This window comes from Labrus mixtus, chromosome 13 (assembly GCF_963584025.1).
Source record: "Labrus mixtus chromosome 13, fLabMix1.1, whole genome shotgun sequence".
Lineage (NCBI taxonomy): Eukaryota > Metazoa > Chordata > Actinopteri > Labriformes > Labridae > Labrus > Labrus mixtus.
In genome coordinates, this window is record NC_083624.1 from 24,242,898 (window position 1) to 24,258,515 (window position 15,618).

General features: G+C 40.9%; 1 protein-coding gene across 3 annotated transcripts in view; it reads right to left on the bottom strand.

The window, feature by feature from the left end:
• The window catches only part of igf2bp2a (insulin-like growth factor 2 mRNA binding protein 2a), a 51,354-nt gene that overhangs the window by 12,067 nt on the left and 23,669 nt on the right, over positions 1 to 15,618 (bottom strand). For all 3 annotated transcript variants that reach the window (XM_061054298.1, XM_061054297.1, XM_061054299.1), the window contains exons 3-8: positions 11,092 to 11,140; positions 10,275 to 10,326; positions 8,233 to 8,296; positions 4,836 to 5,126; positions 4,288 to 4,422; positions 1,272 to 1,394 (exon numbers count right to left, since the gene is read on the bottom strand). In XM_061054298.1, coding sequence (XP_060910281.1) covers positions 1,272 to 1,394; positions 4,288 to 4,422; positions 4,836 to 5,126; positions 8,233 to 8,296; positions 10,275 to 10,326; positions 11,092 to 11,140 — 714 coding nt within the window. The remainder of the gene's footprint in view (positions 1 to 1,271; positions 1,395 to 4,287; positions 4,423 to 4,835; positions 5,127 to 8,232; positions 8,297 to 10,274; positions 10,327 to 11,091; positions 11,141 to 15,618) is intronic.

Here is a 15,618-nt window from a genome sequence, read left to right on the forward strand (position 1 = left end):
CATAATTCTGTGCAACAGCCCTATCACAACTCAATCTGTCAAGATTAAACCTCAGTTAATCTCAGTTAGGTCACGGGAAGGGAGAAATGTTCTGACAGTTTTGTCCCAAAGCATTGATTTTGCAACTCTGATGCTCACTTGGATCTGGTACAGTGTCCTCCACATCCTCTGTTTGCTGAGTTTGAGTTTTCTGCCTTCAGGCAGGAGAGACAGATTGCCAAAAGCCAAATGCAACAGGTTAAAACAATTATTTTATTACTCAGGCCATCAAGCTTCTGAACTCCAATGATGACCCTGATGACTGATAATGGTTTTTTTTTATTTTGGTTTTGATGATGTTTTTTGGACATTTTTATACATTCTCAGTTTCCTGTTGTTACCTGATGAACTCTGTATTTATGTATTTAATGTCGTTCACTGTGTTTGTTGTTTCTGTTGTCTGAGTCTATGTGCCTGTGTGTTCTAAATGCTTTTTTTTCTTCATAGTGTTCTCACCTGGCTGAGAAACAAATTTCCCCTCGGGGACAATAAAGCTGAAAGTTGAAAAAAAGTTGAAGTTGGTACCATGAAAAAAAACTTGACTAATATTGTTTTTTTACAGCAGGTGAGCTGACAGTGACAACAACACAGCACTCACAGTAAATCTTTCTTTAACTCTGTTTATTATTACATGAATGGAAGAAGGGTTTTACCCCATTGTAAAAAACAACTCTCAGCCTTTGAGGCATCATGATGCATCCTCTCCTCTGTGTCTGCAGACGTACTGTAGAGGACACTCATATAACCACAAATATCGATCAGACTGTTTGTCTCTTTTCAAAAAGGACCCCCTTCTTCTTCTTCTTCTGTTGCCGTCTCTATCTCAGGACTCATTACATCTTCTTTGGAGCTCACGCAGACGGAGCAATTCATTAACCTAAATGAACGAAGGTTGATGAGCACGCTCCGTTAAATGGGGTGTAGCCGCCACCTCTCTAATATCATGTTCTGGAGTGAAGGAGCTGTAATCGACTCTTCACGTTTGCTCTCTTACAACTCAGTTAAGTGAAGCCACATGCTGGGAGGCTAATGAGAGAGAGGTGTGGCAATGAGAAGTTAAAATCACTGTCTGTTATGCGGGCACTCGTTTAAAAAATGTACATGATAATGTCCTTCAAAGTATAATTTCTGCTGTTCACAATCACACAAGCTCTCGTTCCTGTGTGTGTGTGTGTGCGTGCGTGTGTGTGTGTGTGTGTGTGTCAAAGAGTAGTGTGAGAGAGGCCACTTACGAGGAGATGGTTATCTTGGTCCCTGTCTCCTCCTCGATCTTCTTCAGGTTGCGGCCCTCCTTCCCGATCAGCCGGCCCACCAGGCTGTTGTTGGCGAGGATTTTTAGAGCAATCTCCTCAGTTCTACGCACACAACAAAAGCACACACACACACACACACACACAGACACACACGTGGGTTAGGCGAAATACCAGGAGAGAGTCACACATGGGGTGTAAGGATTTTTTGGGATGTTATACGGCTGACAAATTGATCATGATAGAATAGTATTGAAAAGTACCATAGCTTTGAAAAAAACTTCAGGTCACCAGTCATATTTTTCAACAAAAGCTGCCACAAACGAAAGAGAGAGAGAGAGAGAGAGAGAGAGAGAGAGAGAGAGAGAGAGAGAGAGAGAGAGAGAGAGAGAGAGAGAGAGAGAGACCTTTCTAAATTGCACAAATACATTGGCAACATTTAATTCACGGCCGCACGAGTATAATTGCTGACCTTTTTATATCTGTATATTATCAGAGAGAGAGAGAGAGAGGGAGTGAGAGAGGGAGTGAGAGAGAAATCCACTGGTATGTCTTTCCAGTAAATCCACAGATTCAGGTGTGATGCATCTTGTTAAAACTGAAATGCTTTCACATTTTCACACAAGCGTCTTGCACTCGTAGTTCATGATGTTTGTTGTGAAGCGCGTCATCATCAAGCCTCCACACACGCAGATTATATGATGAATATCCAGTAAAACACGGCTTTATCATCCTGCTAAATGAATATTGTCAAAAAGAGCAGAAACACAAACAAATAAAGGTACCTAATGAGGAGCCGCTGTGAGAAGGTGAAGGTGTGTATGAGTGTGTGTGTGTGTGTGTGTGTGTGTGTGTGTGTGTGTGTGTGTGTGTGTGCGTAAATGTGTGAGTGTGTGTGTGTGCGTAAATGTGTGCGTGTGTGTGTAGATAAGAGAATGAAGAGGATGGAAGAGAAGTAAGATTGAGTCGGACAAGGTTGAGTACCGAGTACCTCATTTTCATAGAGAAGCCAGAGATATTGAATGTCACAGATAAGAGTTTGTATTCTTCCTCTGAGTATTGTGTTTGGTTATTTATAAAAATGTTCAGGAGGAAAAACAAATTGTCCAAGCTGAATTATTTGGTCGAAGTGGAAAGAGAGTCCAATTTTCTTTTGTACTAGGAAAATAATGATGATTTGAGAGAGTTCATTTTCCATGAAATTGCTCGGCACACAAAGAGGGCAAACTCTGAAATCGTCTGCTGTACAGATCTGCAAACATTAAAATACTTAAACTGGATGTGAACTCCAAACTGAAAGTCAAAGAAGGGCAAGATGAACTATTAAACAAATATTTAATCTAGATGTGTCTAGTCTGGTTTAGTAATAAAATAAAAGAAGAAACCTTATTAACTTCTGAGAATGAAGATATACATACATACAATTTTCTCTGACTTATATTTCTATGGGGGACAATTGTGTGGTATAAGTGGGATTAAAGAGTTGGGGTGGAGGATGAATCTGATGCTTAAACTGGGGGTTTCTTATGGGCTGGGTCACACTTTGGAGGTTGTTCCTGTGTGTTTATTTGTGTATAATTTCAGGGGAGGCGTGTTGGGGCATGTAAAAAGTGTTGATAGTTACTGTAAGGTGAAATTAGTTTGTGGTGCAGAGAGGGTGGAGATGACAGTGTTGTGAGGTAAAATGGTATAAAGTGGTCAGGGTCTCAAAGGGTGTGGGGCTTCCTCAGACCCAGTGAATAACAGCAGGGACGTGAAGAGGATTGGCAGGGGCCCGAATTCACAAACAGGCATTTGATGAGTGAGGGTAGTTCACAGTAGAACATTTTTAATTGCAACATTATGTATGATGATATAATGTAAGACAAGAAATCCAAAAGAGAGATGATTATATGGTATACAGGTCTAGATTACTACTTATCACTACTCATGTGTTCAGATATTGAATGCCATGAGGTTTTTCAGGGCTAAAAACAGATATAATGGGGGGCAGGGGGATTCTTCCACAGGATTAGTTTTTTTGATTTTATTTTTTGCACTCGGCAAAATGTAATATCATTATTATTATTATTGACATTTTTAGATACAGTTTATGTGATATAATTCTAAACGGTTCTCATCTTATCTTCACTGTGTCTCTGCCATACAGTTTATTGATCTGTTATTAAATCTAGCTAACTACAACGTGGTGAGTTGTGAAGACTTTGTGAGGCTTTTTCGGGGACACATTCATGTCTTGTGATTCCTTTTTCTTTAAAAAGACTTATGGATACAGAAATTGTGGGACATATATGAAATGGAACAAATAACACACTCAGTGACGCTTCAAAAACCCAAATTCACTAAGAGATGGAGTCCAGCCATGACGTTTCTAATCCAATAAAAAATAAATTAAAAAAATAAAAATAAAAAACCTTTATCTTAACCTTACCTAGGGCAGGGTGTCTTGTATGTGTGGTTTTTTTTCCTGCTTTTTTTTTCCTGTAGTTGTCATTTTTTTGTTGTTGTTGTTTTTATGCTATTTCTTTCTTCTGTACTGTGACAAAAATTGAAATAAAAAATAAGTTGAAAAAAGATAAAACAATCCAGGATCTAGCACTTGTACCACCTAAAACCCTGAGTGTGTGCTTACATATAATCAGTGGTGATGTACAAAATACAAAAAGTATTAAGTGTAAAAATGGGTGCTGGTGCAGGAGCTCAAATAGTTTGAATGGTGCAGTGACTTGTTAAAACTGTCAAGTTCAATTAGACGTGTTGGCCTTGTTTCCCAAATGCTAAGCTGCAATCACATGTTAGCCTACGTGAGTGCGTTACAGACAGTATGTGCACTGTGTTCACTGTGTTAGTGGTCCACGCCAGAGAATACACAGTGAGATTAAAAGGTGTGCAGCTAGGTTAAAGGATGAGATTACAGCCCTGCAGACGTTATGGCTAATCTCCCCGCAGGACTGTATGCACGTCCCGAGTGTGTGCATGTGAAAGTGGGGGGACTCACGCCTTGGTCTCGTTGGCCTCCTTTTGCATGATTTCCATGATCATGCGACAGGCGGAGGAGCAGCCCTCGGGGGTCGAGTGGATGGTGATGGGCTTTTCTGCTGCACCTGCATTTTCCTTCCGATGAATGTCCACCCTGAAGGAAAAAGAGACAGAAGCATTCAGTTATCAAGACAATAAGAAGGACAATAACGGGGTGAAAGAAGAAAGAAAATCTAGCTTTGTTGCACAAAAACTCATAATAAGGTTTACTATTACTCACAGACAAAAAAAAGTTATTACATTTATTTTTCTTATGAGGCAGCAGTAAACATGCCATATTTCAGCCATAATTAACCAGAACTTGTTATTTACAAATTTGACAATTTAAAGCTTTTATTATATCTATATATATCTCAAATAATAAGTTGTGAATACAGCACATGCCTTGTTTCAGTACTAATATTCTCAATAAATGTCTGAAAAGTCCAGACAGCCAGGAAAGAAACAGAAAAATTAAGCAGAAACTACACAAGATCCAGAGTCATCATCTCCACGGTCACCACTTACTTGGACTGTGTCTGTTTGGTGACATTCTTGATGGTGAGGCCCCCCTTGCCGATGATGGCTCCCACATACTGAGTAGGCACGAGAATGCGCAGGGGGAAGTCGTATTGTCTGCTGCGCGGAGGGCAAAACTCTCCAGACGACCCAGGCTCAGGGGGGCCCTGGTCCCGGGACGACCGACGCCCGCGCCGCGTGCGAGGAGCCTGGTCGGGTGGAGCGGCATCCATGTCCGCGATATATGACACCTTGAAGGAGTAGTCCTCGAACTGATGTCCTGTTAACTTCTCGATGGCTCTGCAGGGAGGAGCAGGAAGATGAGAGAATCAAGTTTTAATTACAGACAGTATATAATTTGGAGTCACCAAACCTTCAGTCCGAGTACGAGTCACCCACAAAAATAATTGAGTCAAGTCTGTGTTGAGTCGCCATTTCCTGAGTCTGAGTCCTTATAATTGAGTCTGAGCTGCTCCAAGATAATCTTTAGCTCTCCACACGAGTATGTACAGCAAATTATTTTCTTTTTCATTTAAGGATGTTGTGGTACTCAACCGTGTGCGACTAAAGAGCTACATTGATGAAAAAAAAATATTGTATTCATTTTACAGAGCTAAGATAAAATATGCTATCTTGCCCTTCCTTGACTTTCAATTTGACCTTCAAGTCAAATAAAAATATATATTTTTTGCAGATCTGTACAGCAGACGATTTCAGAGTTCGCCCTCTTTGTGTGCCGAGCAATTTCATGAGAAAAGAACTCTCTCAAATCATCATTATTTTCCCAGTACAAAAGAAAATTGGACTCTCTTTCCACTTCAACCAAATAACTCAGCTTGGACAAATTCTTTTCCTCCTGAACATTTTTATAAATAACCAAACACAATACTCAGAGGAAGAATACAAACTCTTATCTGTGACATTCAATATCTCTGGCTTCTCTATGAAAATGAGGTACTCGGTACTCAACCTTGTCCGACTCAATCAGCAACAGGACAAAAAAATACTTTAGCAAGAGCCACAATCTGAATACATGCCTTTCTTACCTAAAAACAAATTCATGCAGAGCTCATATGTCTGTTAAACGTTTAATTCAATGTAATGCTGCCCATGGAGGGGAGAGAGAGAAAGTCCAATTTCTACTCACGCTCTCATTGACTAAAGAAGCCAAGGAGCAGTGAATGGAAGGTCTGGATTGGTCAAATGAGGTGTAGATCAAAAGGTCAGAGTTCATGAATGAGTGCAGAGAAAACAGCTGAACAGACCAGAATTTTTGAATCAATCCGTGGATTTTTATGGATGTAATGTGTTCAAATTAACACAGGATATGAATCATAAGGACCATTGCAGCAGGGCTGTTTTTTTAATTAATTTTTTTCATATAATGACTGGAGGAGTAGCCTAGCCTACAGTAGATCTTCAAACAGTAAAATAAAACAGAAAGAAAGTGTGTTTGTCCATGGTCTGACAGATTACTTAGATTGTGGCTGCTGTGCTGGTTGGATCTTGAAATGGTCAGACATGGTCAGAGTCACAAGAACCGAAGCTTTCTAGCGATGTAGCTTCTATACAGGGAATTGTTTACATGACGGTGATAATGCAAAAACACAGAGACGGCCCCGTGGGTCGGGGCGATAAATGAAAGAAGTTTCTATTATTTTTAGATATTCAACACAAACAAGTCTGGGTCACTAGTCCTGAAAATCCTGGCTTGAGTCAGACACAAGAATGAGTCCTGGACTCGAGTAGGCTACTACAACACTGCCCCTCTGGTAGGTATTATGTTTTAGATTTTTAAAAGCTGTAGGATTTACTGATAACTAGGGGTGAAAGTAGTTTTGAATTCTTGCCGGTAACCGTTACTACTACCTCAACCTTCATCGCTTCATCGCTTCTTGTTGTTCACCTCAAACACATTTTCACTGTACTGTATTTAAGAAGTAAAGACATACGTGCATGTGCAGTGTCGTACCACTGACATGAGTTAAAGAGCGATCCCTGATCGTCACCTCACACACAGCTTGTCTGAGCTGCTATGTGTTATTGAAATAAGACAGATTATGATGAACCATCACAACTTATTCTGCTACACATTTTACCTGACAGATTTTGTAATACGTCTGCCTGCCAAAAGCCAGCAGCACTGGATATCAGTCAGCTGCAGCGCGCCGGCCGAAGCTCGTGCTCACGTTAACTGGTAGTAATGAAAGGCAGCTGGGATACGTCCAGCACGGATCAAAACACAGCATGGACGTTTCAGAAGCAATTTGGAAAGACTTAGAGGCAATTAATAAGGAGACAAAGTGTTTTTTAAAGATTATATAACATTAGCAAATGTGTTTCCTTGCTTAAAGTGTAACCATGAATGGTTTTGAAAGAGGGGGGCAGGCGGCAGCTCACTCCTGTTTCCAGTGCTGCGTTTACCTCCACTGAATGTTCCAGTGGGACACAGTACTGGACCATACTGGCCTACTCTCACCCCTGCTGATAACCCTATGGATCTCTCATCTGTGGATGATATGATTGAAATCTTTGTTGTGAAGCGGTGGACACAGGGTCTTGAATCTCTGAATATTGGAGATTAATAAAAGTGTGTCCTGGTTACAGTAAACCAAACCCGACTCCCTTATCAGGAATATCAGGAGGTAGTAAAAATGTCCGAATAGTTCTTCTCTGTGATTTTGAATTCTTTGTCTTAGGGATTTTTTACATTTTATTTTCTTTCCTCTGTCATGATGCTTTTGATGTTGTGTGAAGCACTTTGAATTGCCTTGTTGTTGAAATGTGCTGTATAAATAAACCTATAAATGAAATAATAAAAGGGAGGCGATAAAAGTTGATAGGAAAATCCTGAACGGGGACATTAGCTAGCTTTCACTAAAGTTACACTGTTAGCTAGCTAATTCAAAAACTCCTCAAACATTAGCAGCAGCTTGGCTTGCTAGTTTTGTTAAATTAGATCTCTTGGAGCAGAATACTTGCTTCTTTGCTGTAACAGAGAAATGGAAAGTTCTTCTCTTGTCGAGCTAATTAACTATGCTATGTAATTGGGGAATTGACTGGCATACCTGACAATCCAGCACTGCATGTAAGGCTCTATTGTAGGCAATTATTTTTGGTATTTGTACCAGAACAACAAAAAGGACTTCATAAACGGTTGCTGAATTATGAAGTAACCTTTGTGGCTGTTTATTTAGCCTCACAATGTGCAAACTTTTGAGTTTCAGCCGCATAGTCTAGTTTTGACTATGATCTGATCCTTGTGGATATACTTTCTAATCCTGCAGCTACAGGTTTCACAGGTTTCACAGGTGAAGTATGTGTCCAAAGCAGTTAGAGGTGTAGCTGCTTGTTCATTCAAGTAGTTAAAACACAGGTACATCACATATTTTTTCGGGATACTTACGCTTTAGCTTCCTCCTTGTTTGAGTATGTAACATTCACCACCGCTGTTTCTGTATCAGTGTTCACTGTAAAGAGAGAAAAGCAGAGGAAGATGAGAAAGAGTCAACACATTTGTGCATGCACATGGCAGGTCTTTGCTGTTGCCGTAGGTGAGTCAGACACGCGTCCAGGTTCCTGTGGTGACCCAGAGAGCCACTTGTCTGTATGAATCCATTACAGCCATTACTGCACTGGCTTCCCTCCATACCCCACTGCTGCCTCTACAGACAGGAGATGCAAAACACAATAAAGCCTCTTCACCACTTGCACAGTAATGGACTTAAGTTTGACCAATAATTAAATAATCGTATCCTCCTTTTTATAAACTTGTCTTTGTCTGTAATGTTAAGTTGTATTTGTGTTGTTTCATTAGTAGTTCACACCACCTGTGTTCTAACCTTATTTATAAATCTCTGCTCTAACTTGGATCCATATGATGAAAGTATCAAACTTTTTTACTTTACTTTTTTTTAACTTTGTATGTGTAAATGTAGGGTTAGGTTAGGTTAGGTGGATAGGGAAAAAGTTAGAGAAACAAAAATCAACATGTCTTTTTGATGATCTGCCTCCTGCTCTACAAAAGGCCTCCAACAGAAGACACAACAGCATCTCTGTTTTGTCACCGATGGATCTCTGTGTAACCGATAAATGTCAAACTTATGAATCAACAAGGAAGCCGCCGCCCTTTGATTTTGGGGACTTAAGCGTAAGCCTGATCAGCAAACATCCTCCGCAGATGCTTTTGATAGCTTAAAAAAAGAGAGCTAATAAACTCCAGCTTTTAGCATGTTAACCACATGAACAACAAAATGAAAATTACAGAAATAAATGATCTGTCGCCGGTATAATTACAGAAATAGTCAAATAAAAGTTCAGTGGCGTTCTTCCCCCTTGGAGCTTTTTTTTTTCTTTTTTTTTTAGTGTAAAACATTATTTTTTTTATAATGGCATCAAGAATGTCTTTGGCTGTTGCTGTTGGTTTGGAAGGGTTAAAAGCTGTGCAAGCGCCCAGCTGGCTCAGAGAGAGAAAGTGGGCAGAGCCTGGCCCGATGCCCTGTGATCACAGCCAGCTCTGCCCCGCCTCGCCCTGCCCTGCCACTGGCAGCCTCCAGCATGCCACACATGAACACAAGAGTCCTCTAAAACTTCATCCCGTAACCAGAGCCTCCGGACACAGGCAGTAAAAAAGTGGCAGAAAATTTGAAAGAGCAAGGTGTCTCTGTGGAAGCTCTGAAAACGACTTTGACTTTGGGAGAAGGATAACGAAGAACAAGAAATTCTGCACTGTTTTTTTTTAATTTTTTTGGATTAATCGTGCTGTTTTACTGCGTCCAGAAAACTCTGTGTGGAGGAATTTCTCAGCTGGGGTTCTCCTTTAGCACCTGACTCCAATGGGTGGTAGTTTGTCCCTCAGAGGGACACATTGTGCATGACTGTTTGTTTCTCTTTGCATGTGCAGGTTTTCTACTTGTTCATGTGGTTGTAGCTAACTTGTGGTGGCTATACAGAGAATCTGCTTCAAACGGCCAACACATCAGACAATGGAAAAGCCTCACCACAGGCGCCTGCTTGTGCTCTGTCCCGGTACCAAGATGCACCTCCCTGATATACCACGCAGAAAGCACACACAAAATGTCACACTACTATGGATGGCTGCCATGTCTGACCACTTCAATCCATACGCTCAGGCCGAGAGGGGGGGGGGGGTGCATGTTGTTCAAATGCTGCTCTCCATGGGTCAAACTTGTGAGCCACACATGTACGCACACACTCCCAGGAGATGATTAAGTGTGATTTATATGCAGAGATGGGTTATGTTTAGATAATGAGTGTGTGGGATGATGATGGCAAAAAGGAAGTCAAGTCACACAGGGCGACCTGACTCACTGGGAGGTCCCCGTGCGTGCGTGCGTGCGTCGCTAAATGGACACATGTGCAGTGGGAGGCAGACTATGACGATGTGATGTGATGTGATGTGAGTGAGTGAGGAAGAGAATTATGTACCTTGTTCCACATTTTCTACAGTACCATACTGAGCTAGAAGGCCATCCAAAACCTGAGGGAGAGATGAGAGCAGGAGTCAAAGACACAACTGATGCAACAAGACACACAAACACATGGATGCACAAACACACACAAGCTGAGTTCTGATGCTGCTTCTGATAATGTGGGTCAGAGTTCAAGTGACACTCGAGCAAGTAGAGAGGGGAATTAGAATTCAGAATCTAATAATTTTTCCGTTTTAAGAGTATTTTATTAATGTACATAAATCAAGAATCTGAATCTTAACATTTTGGGTATTCCTAAAAAACAAAAAAAAGAGGTTGATAAACAGAGGTGATAAAAATGAGATTTCTGGACCGAGAGCAGCGATGTTAAAAAAAAGTTTTCTTAATGGTCCGAGGAGTTTTGTGAGTATTCTAGGAGCTTCCTATAAATAGGCTACACAGCAAAACCCAAGAAGAATAGCAGTATCGGCAGGCTGGAAGAAGAGAGAGAAGCTCACACCGAGAAAAACAACTTGGACCCCACTGAGGTTACAGATGTTGACACACAGACACAGTGTCATCCGAAACAGCAACAAACACCAACGCAGAAACACACACACACACAGACAGCGCAGACACACACATAAACACATGCACATAAACCCTTCGGTCTACAGAGAAATACAGTGTAAAACTGGTGACTCATTGTCGGGAAGCTGGTTTATGTGCTACCTGGTGCTTCAGCTGGGTATCAACTGTCTTATATACTCACACACACTCGCACACTTACACACACACACACACACGCACACATACAAAGACAAACAACTGACCTCCCACTGTAGATGAGGGGGAATGTTCCGGATCTGGATCTTCCGACTCCTGCAGAGATGAGAGACACAGACAGGGTGGATTTAACAAACCTGAACCACACACTCACATACACACACACACACACACACACACTCTCTGTCACACACACACACACACACACACACTTGAGAGTTACAGTGTGTTTACACGAGCGTTAAACCTCACTCTCGTATACGATATATTCAGGACATTTCGCCTTCACAGCTGACAGAAGATGTTTGAATGAAAAGGGCAGGAACGCAGCGTCAGATCAGCGCTGAATCTAATTGAACATTCAGTGTCGTCTTAACTTCCCACATCGCCCTCGGATCGTTAAGACAGCAGGAGAACTGAACTAGCCGGCGTAGAGCAGAAGGAAGTGTCTGTGTGTAGGTGAGCACGTTTATTAGACAGCAGATAGTGGCTCTCAGTAACAGCATCCTACGAGTGCTATTCTTACTATACTCCCACCGTGACACCAGAAGTGATGTGAAAAGACGAGAATAAGCTGGTTTGATTTACAACTGCGTCAAATTAAAAACAGCAGGAGGAGCAATCAGGCATGCAAAAGACATACCTATAGATATTGGTCGACTGTTGGGCTGTCGACAGATATCATTCTATGTAAGTGCACCTGCTAAAAATAGGCATTCATCATTTTTAGCCGATACATACAGTTATGCCAACTGAAGGATGGCACGCTAGAGATCAACAACTGACTGAACCCTGTTAATGTTTGTTACACCTAATTATTTAAGTTAAAGATTTTTTTATATAACCTTTCTACTGATATATGCACTGAGTTTATTTGTAATATAACTTTTTATGTTTTTGTATGAGGACTGAAAATTGCTTCCTACCGAGGTGGGATTCAAGGATGCAGTCGTCTTTTTATAAGATCATCTTTATATGTGAAAGAAGGATCAATTATATGATATGATGCTGACTTCAATACATAAGAGCTTAAAAGGCGAAATGTAATAAAGGCCTGAATGACATGACTGACGATGTTCAAACGTGTTTTAAAATGTGTGATTTCATGTTGTCAAGCGCAGACGGGGGGAATCAAAAACAACAAAATTATTATAAGCAACATCAATTAGTTTCAGGAAAACATTGGTATGGACTATATGATTATTTTCAACATTGTAATAAATGTGTCAGCGCTGATTTTCTCAACCGGGGCATCCTAATAGTAGTCAAAGCATGATCAGGTGTATTTGTGAAAGTTTGGACAAAAAAGTCAAATAAATAAATAAAATAATAATAATAATTAAAAAACAAGGTTTTTTATATTTAAAAAAATGTGTTTATTTATTTCTTGACCATGTTTGACTTTTTCTTTCAATTCAATTGGTGTCCTCACTGATGTAGCACGTCTTTGAAAGTGATTTGTGGGTAACTTCAAAATCAACTTGAAGTTGTCACAATAACAAAATATTTTGGGTGCTTTTTTGGAAGCTCTGTCAGTAACAAAGGCAGAAGTACTCCAACTTGACAGTGCGCCCCTCTAACCCGATAGTTTAGTGATCCAGAGCTTCCACACAGCCTCTCTTTCTGTCTCCAGAGAGCGTGTCAGCTCAAACAGCAAAGCCACACCGACCGCCCGGCGACCACAAGCTGTTAACAACTACATTAACGTGAGAGTCCAGCTCTGCAACAAGAGCCGCTGATTTACTACCTTTACAACGCCGAGAAGCTGGTGGAGGGAATGCCACACAGCTGAGCATCCGTATCCCCGAAAAATAATCTTGAAAGCATTTCAAGTCGATAGGAGCGAGAGTGGAGGACATAAAGCGGAGAATGACATGATAATCGGGGGGGGGGGTCACAAGGATCCCCATTCTCTCACACACAAACATAGGGTTTCTATGTCTACTTTTTACATCTTTTTCTCTGAACACATAAGAGTGTGAAGTCCTACAAGTCAGAAATTCTTGTGAGCTATAAGTAGAGGAGCGATCGGGCAGCTGGACATGAATGAATGAATAAATGATTCTCTGATTCTACTGCTGGAGAGAGAAAAAACAAAAAGAAAAAATAGTAAACAAAAACACAGCATCACACAGACTTGGGAAGGCACTCTTCTCCTCATTCAGCCAACTGAATTGTATCCACTTTTGTTGTTAGACTGATGGGGTTCATTTACTGGATTGCTTTTATTATAAAGACAAACAAAAATGTAATGGGGGGCTTATATGTAAATTATTTGTTTTTCATTCTGCTATATAAAAATCTACATAAAATGTCATCCCACGACACTTTACAAAAGAGCAGGTAAAAGACCTTCCCTTTGTTATATTATTTACAAAGTGCCAACATTAATCCATCATGAGCACAGCACTTAACAACATTTAGCACAGTTAAAGTGACAACAGGTTTGTGCATTTATATCAGCGAGTTAACAACAAAGGAAAATGTAAATAATTCAAAAAAATTAATCTTGTGTATGTCCTACACAAAAAAAGTGAAATAAAAGACCAGAAAAACACAACAAAATAACCCCCATGGTTGCCCCACCACAAGGTGGCCTGCAAGCTTCCTGTCGCTTCTGGTGGTTTAAAGTGTCTATGAAATATTTCCCTTGGCAACTGGTATCAAAACAAACAGTACACTGATCAAAATCAATCTATGTCACTAAAACACGTTAACCCTTTTCATTGTAGTAAAACATCTCATGTTCCTTAAGAAGCAGACAATAGCTGAAAAAAAAGAAAGGTTTAAAGCCGAATGCATAGCAGCCCTGAACGCTGGCATCCCTGAATCGCACAGGATGGAACCTGAAAGCTCCTTTTATCCAACTTCATCTGCTGCCGAAACAGCCAAAGTACTCTGAGGGTTACTGTGTTTTTCACTCACCAATCTGTCAGCTGTAACCTTGATGTAATGTTACAATACCTGACACTTAGCTGCAGCCCAGTGGTGCTGTCCTCTGTGCATTATATAAAGATACAAAGCACATTAGCAGATAGATCTGCTGTGAGGGGGGGCCTAGGTGCAAATTTCAAAGCTCTCTTAATCTGGTCCAACTCTTGCTGCTCCGGACCAACCGCTTTTATTTCATTTTTGTTTCCAGAGCTTGGACATGCTTTAAAGGCCACTTGCTTGCCTGTCACTGTGAAGTATGCAGAGGAAGCTCCCTGAATGGACATCTCTTGGAAAAAGTGACATTGCCTCCCGACAGTTCTTCAAGGTCTCATTTTCTGCATGCCTGTGGCCGCTGGCTAACCAGAAGATCACTGCTCTCTGTCTGTCTGCTGTCTGCAGCACAGGGTGAGGCCCCGCGACACATGCCACCCTGCAACATGTACTGTTGTCTTGTCTGCAGTGTTTAAGTCCAACTGGAGACTTGATGTGAACATCCTCAGGTCATATGTGTGGCTGTATAATCAGGACACAACCCAGCGGTGTTCTATGAACCAGAAGGTCTCTGCTAGTATCCGTGTAGCGGTCGAGGTGAACCCAGCGCCCTTCTTGGCCTCCTCCTCTCCCGGTCTAAAATGAACTGCAGTGAAGACACAGACTGAACTCAAGGGTTACTTAATGTTTGTTGAAAATAACCAAACCGTCTGCTGTTGGTTTTGAGCGGCCAGTCCGGAGGGAAAAAAATGTAAAGCCTCTCAATTTTGGCCTTTAAATATCTGAGGGTGACCATATTCATTTGAAAAGCTAATATTTACTGCACCCGCCTACATGAAGTCAGGAGCTGTAGCAACGCACACACGTGCATACCAACACACACACATACAACCAGAGCAGTCAAAGGAGTTAAACCTTTGAATGTGCAGGCAGACAGGGGGAAAAAGTTTTTTCTTTTTTTTTTTTTTTTTTTGCATTTTCATGTTCCTTGAAAGTTTACACCTTTTGACCTTAGCGCTGTATGGCTAACTGAGGAGCTAACTGTGGTGTCCCCTCTGGAGAAGTTGTACCTCAGTCCTTAGGGACGCCTGGGAACTGAAGGGTAGTCCGTTCAAATCCTGGTACAGCCCAAGTGTGAAAATTGAAGTGGTTGCTTGAGCGGTACCAGTTCACTTTCTGGACATTGCTGAAGAGCCCTTGAGCAATGACACCACAGCGTGCTCTGGGCAATCCTCCATGTGCAACCCTGACATCTCTCCATAATCAATATCCATGGGGACCTGTTTGTGCATTTCTGTGTATTTCTGGCATATCAATGATAGAGTGGGGCGGGTAATTTATAATTAATAACAATTTAATAAATAATAGATAATATCTTCTTCTACTGATAGATTATGGTGTTTCACTGGCTAAAATTCCCCAAAACATGATTCTCAGATGTGAGAACTTCTTGCTTATCTTTAGTCTCACACTATGACAAAATAAACAATTTAGAGCTTTAATTGTCTTTTACACAAAACTTGACATTTGACGACATCACTGTAGGCTCTAGGATGTCTTTGTCTCATAAAAATATAAAAATTAGTGTGTTTCATGGATAGAAAAATGAATTAATGAGTTTTGTTGATTTGTTCATGATGGAATTAAAA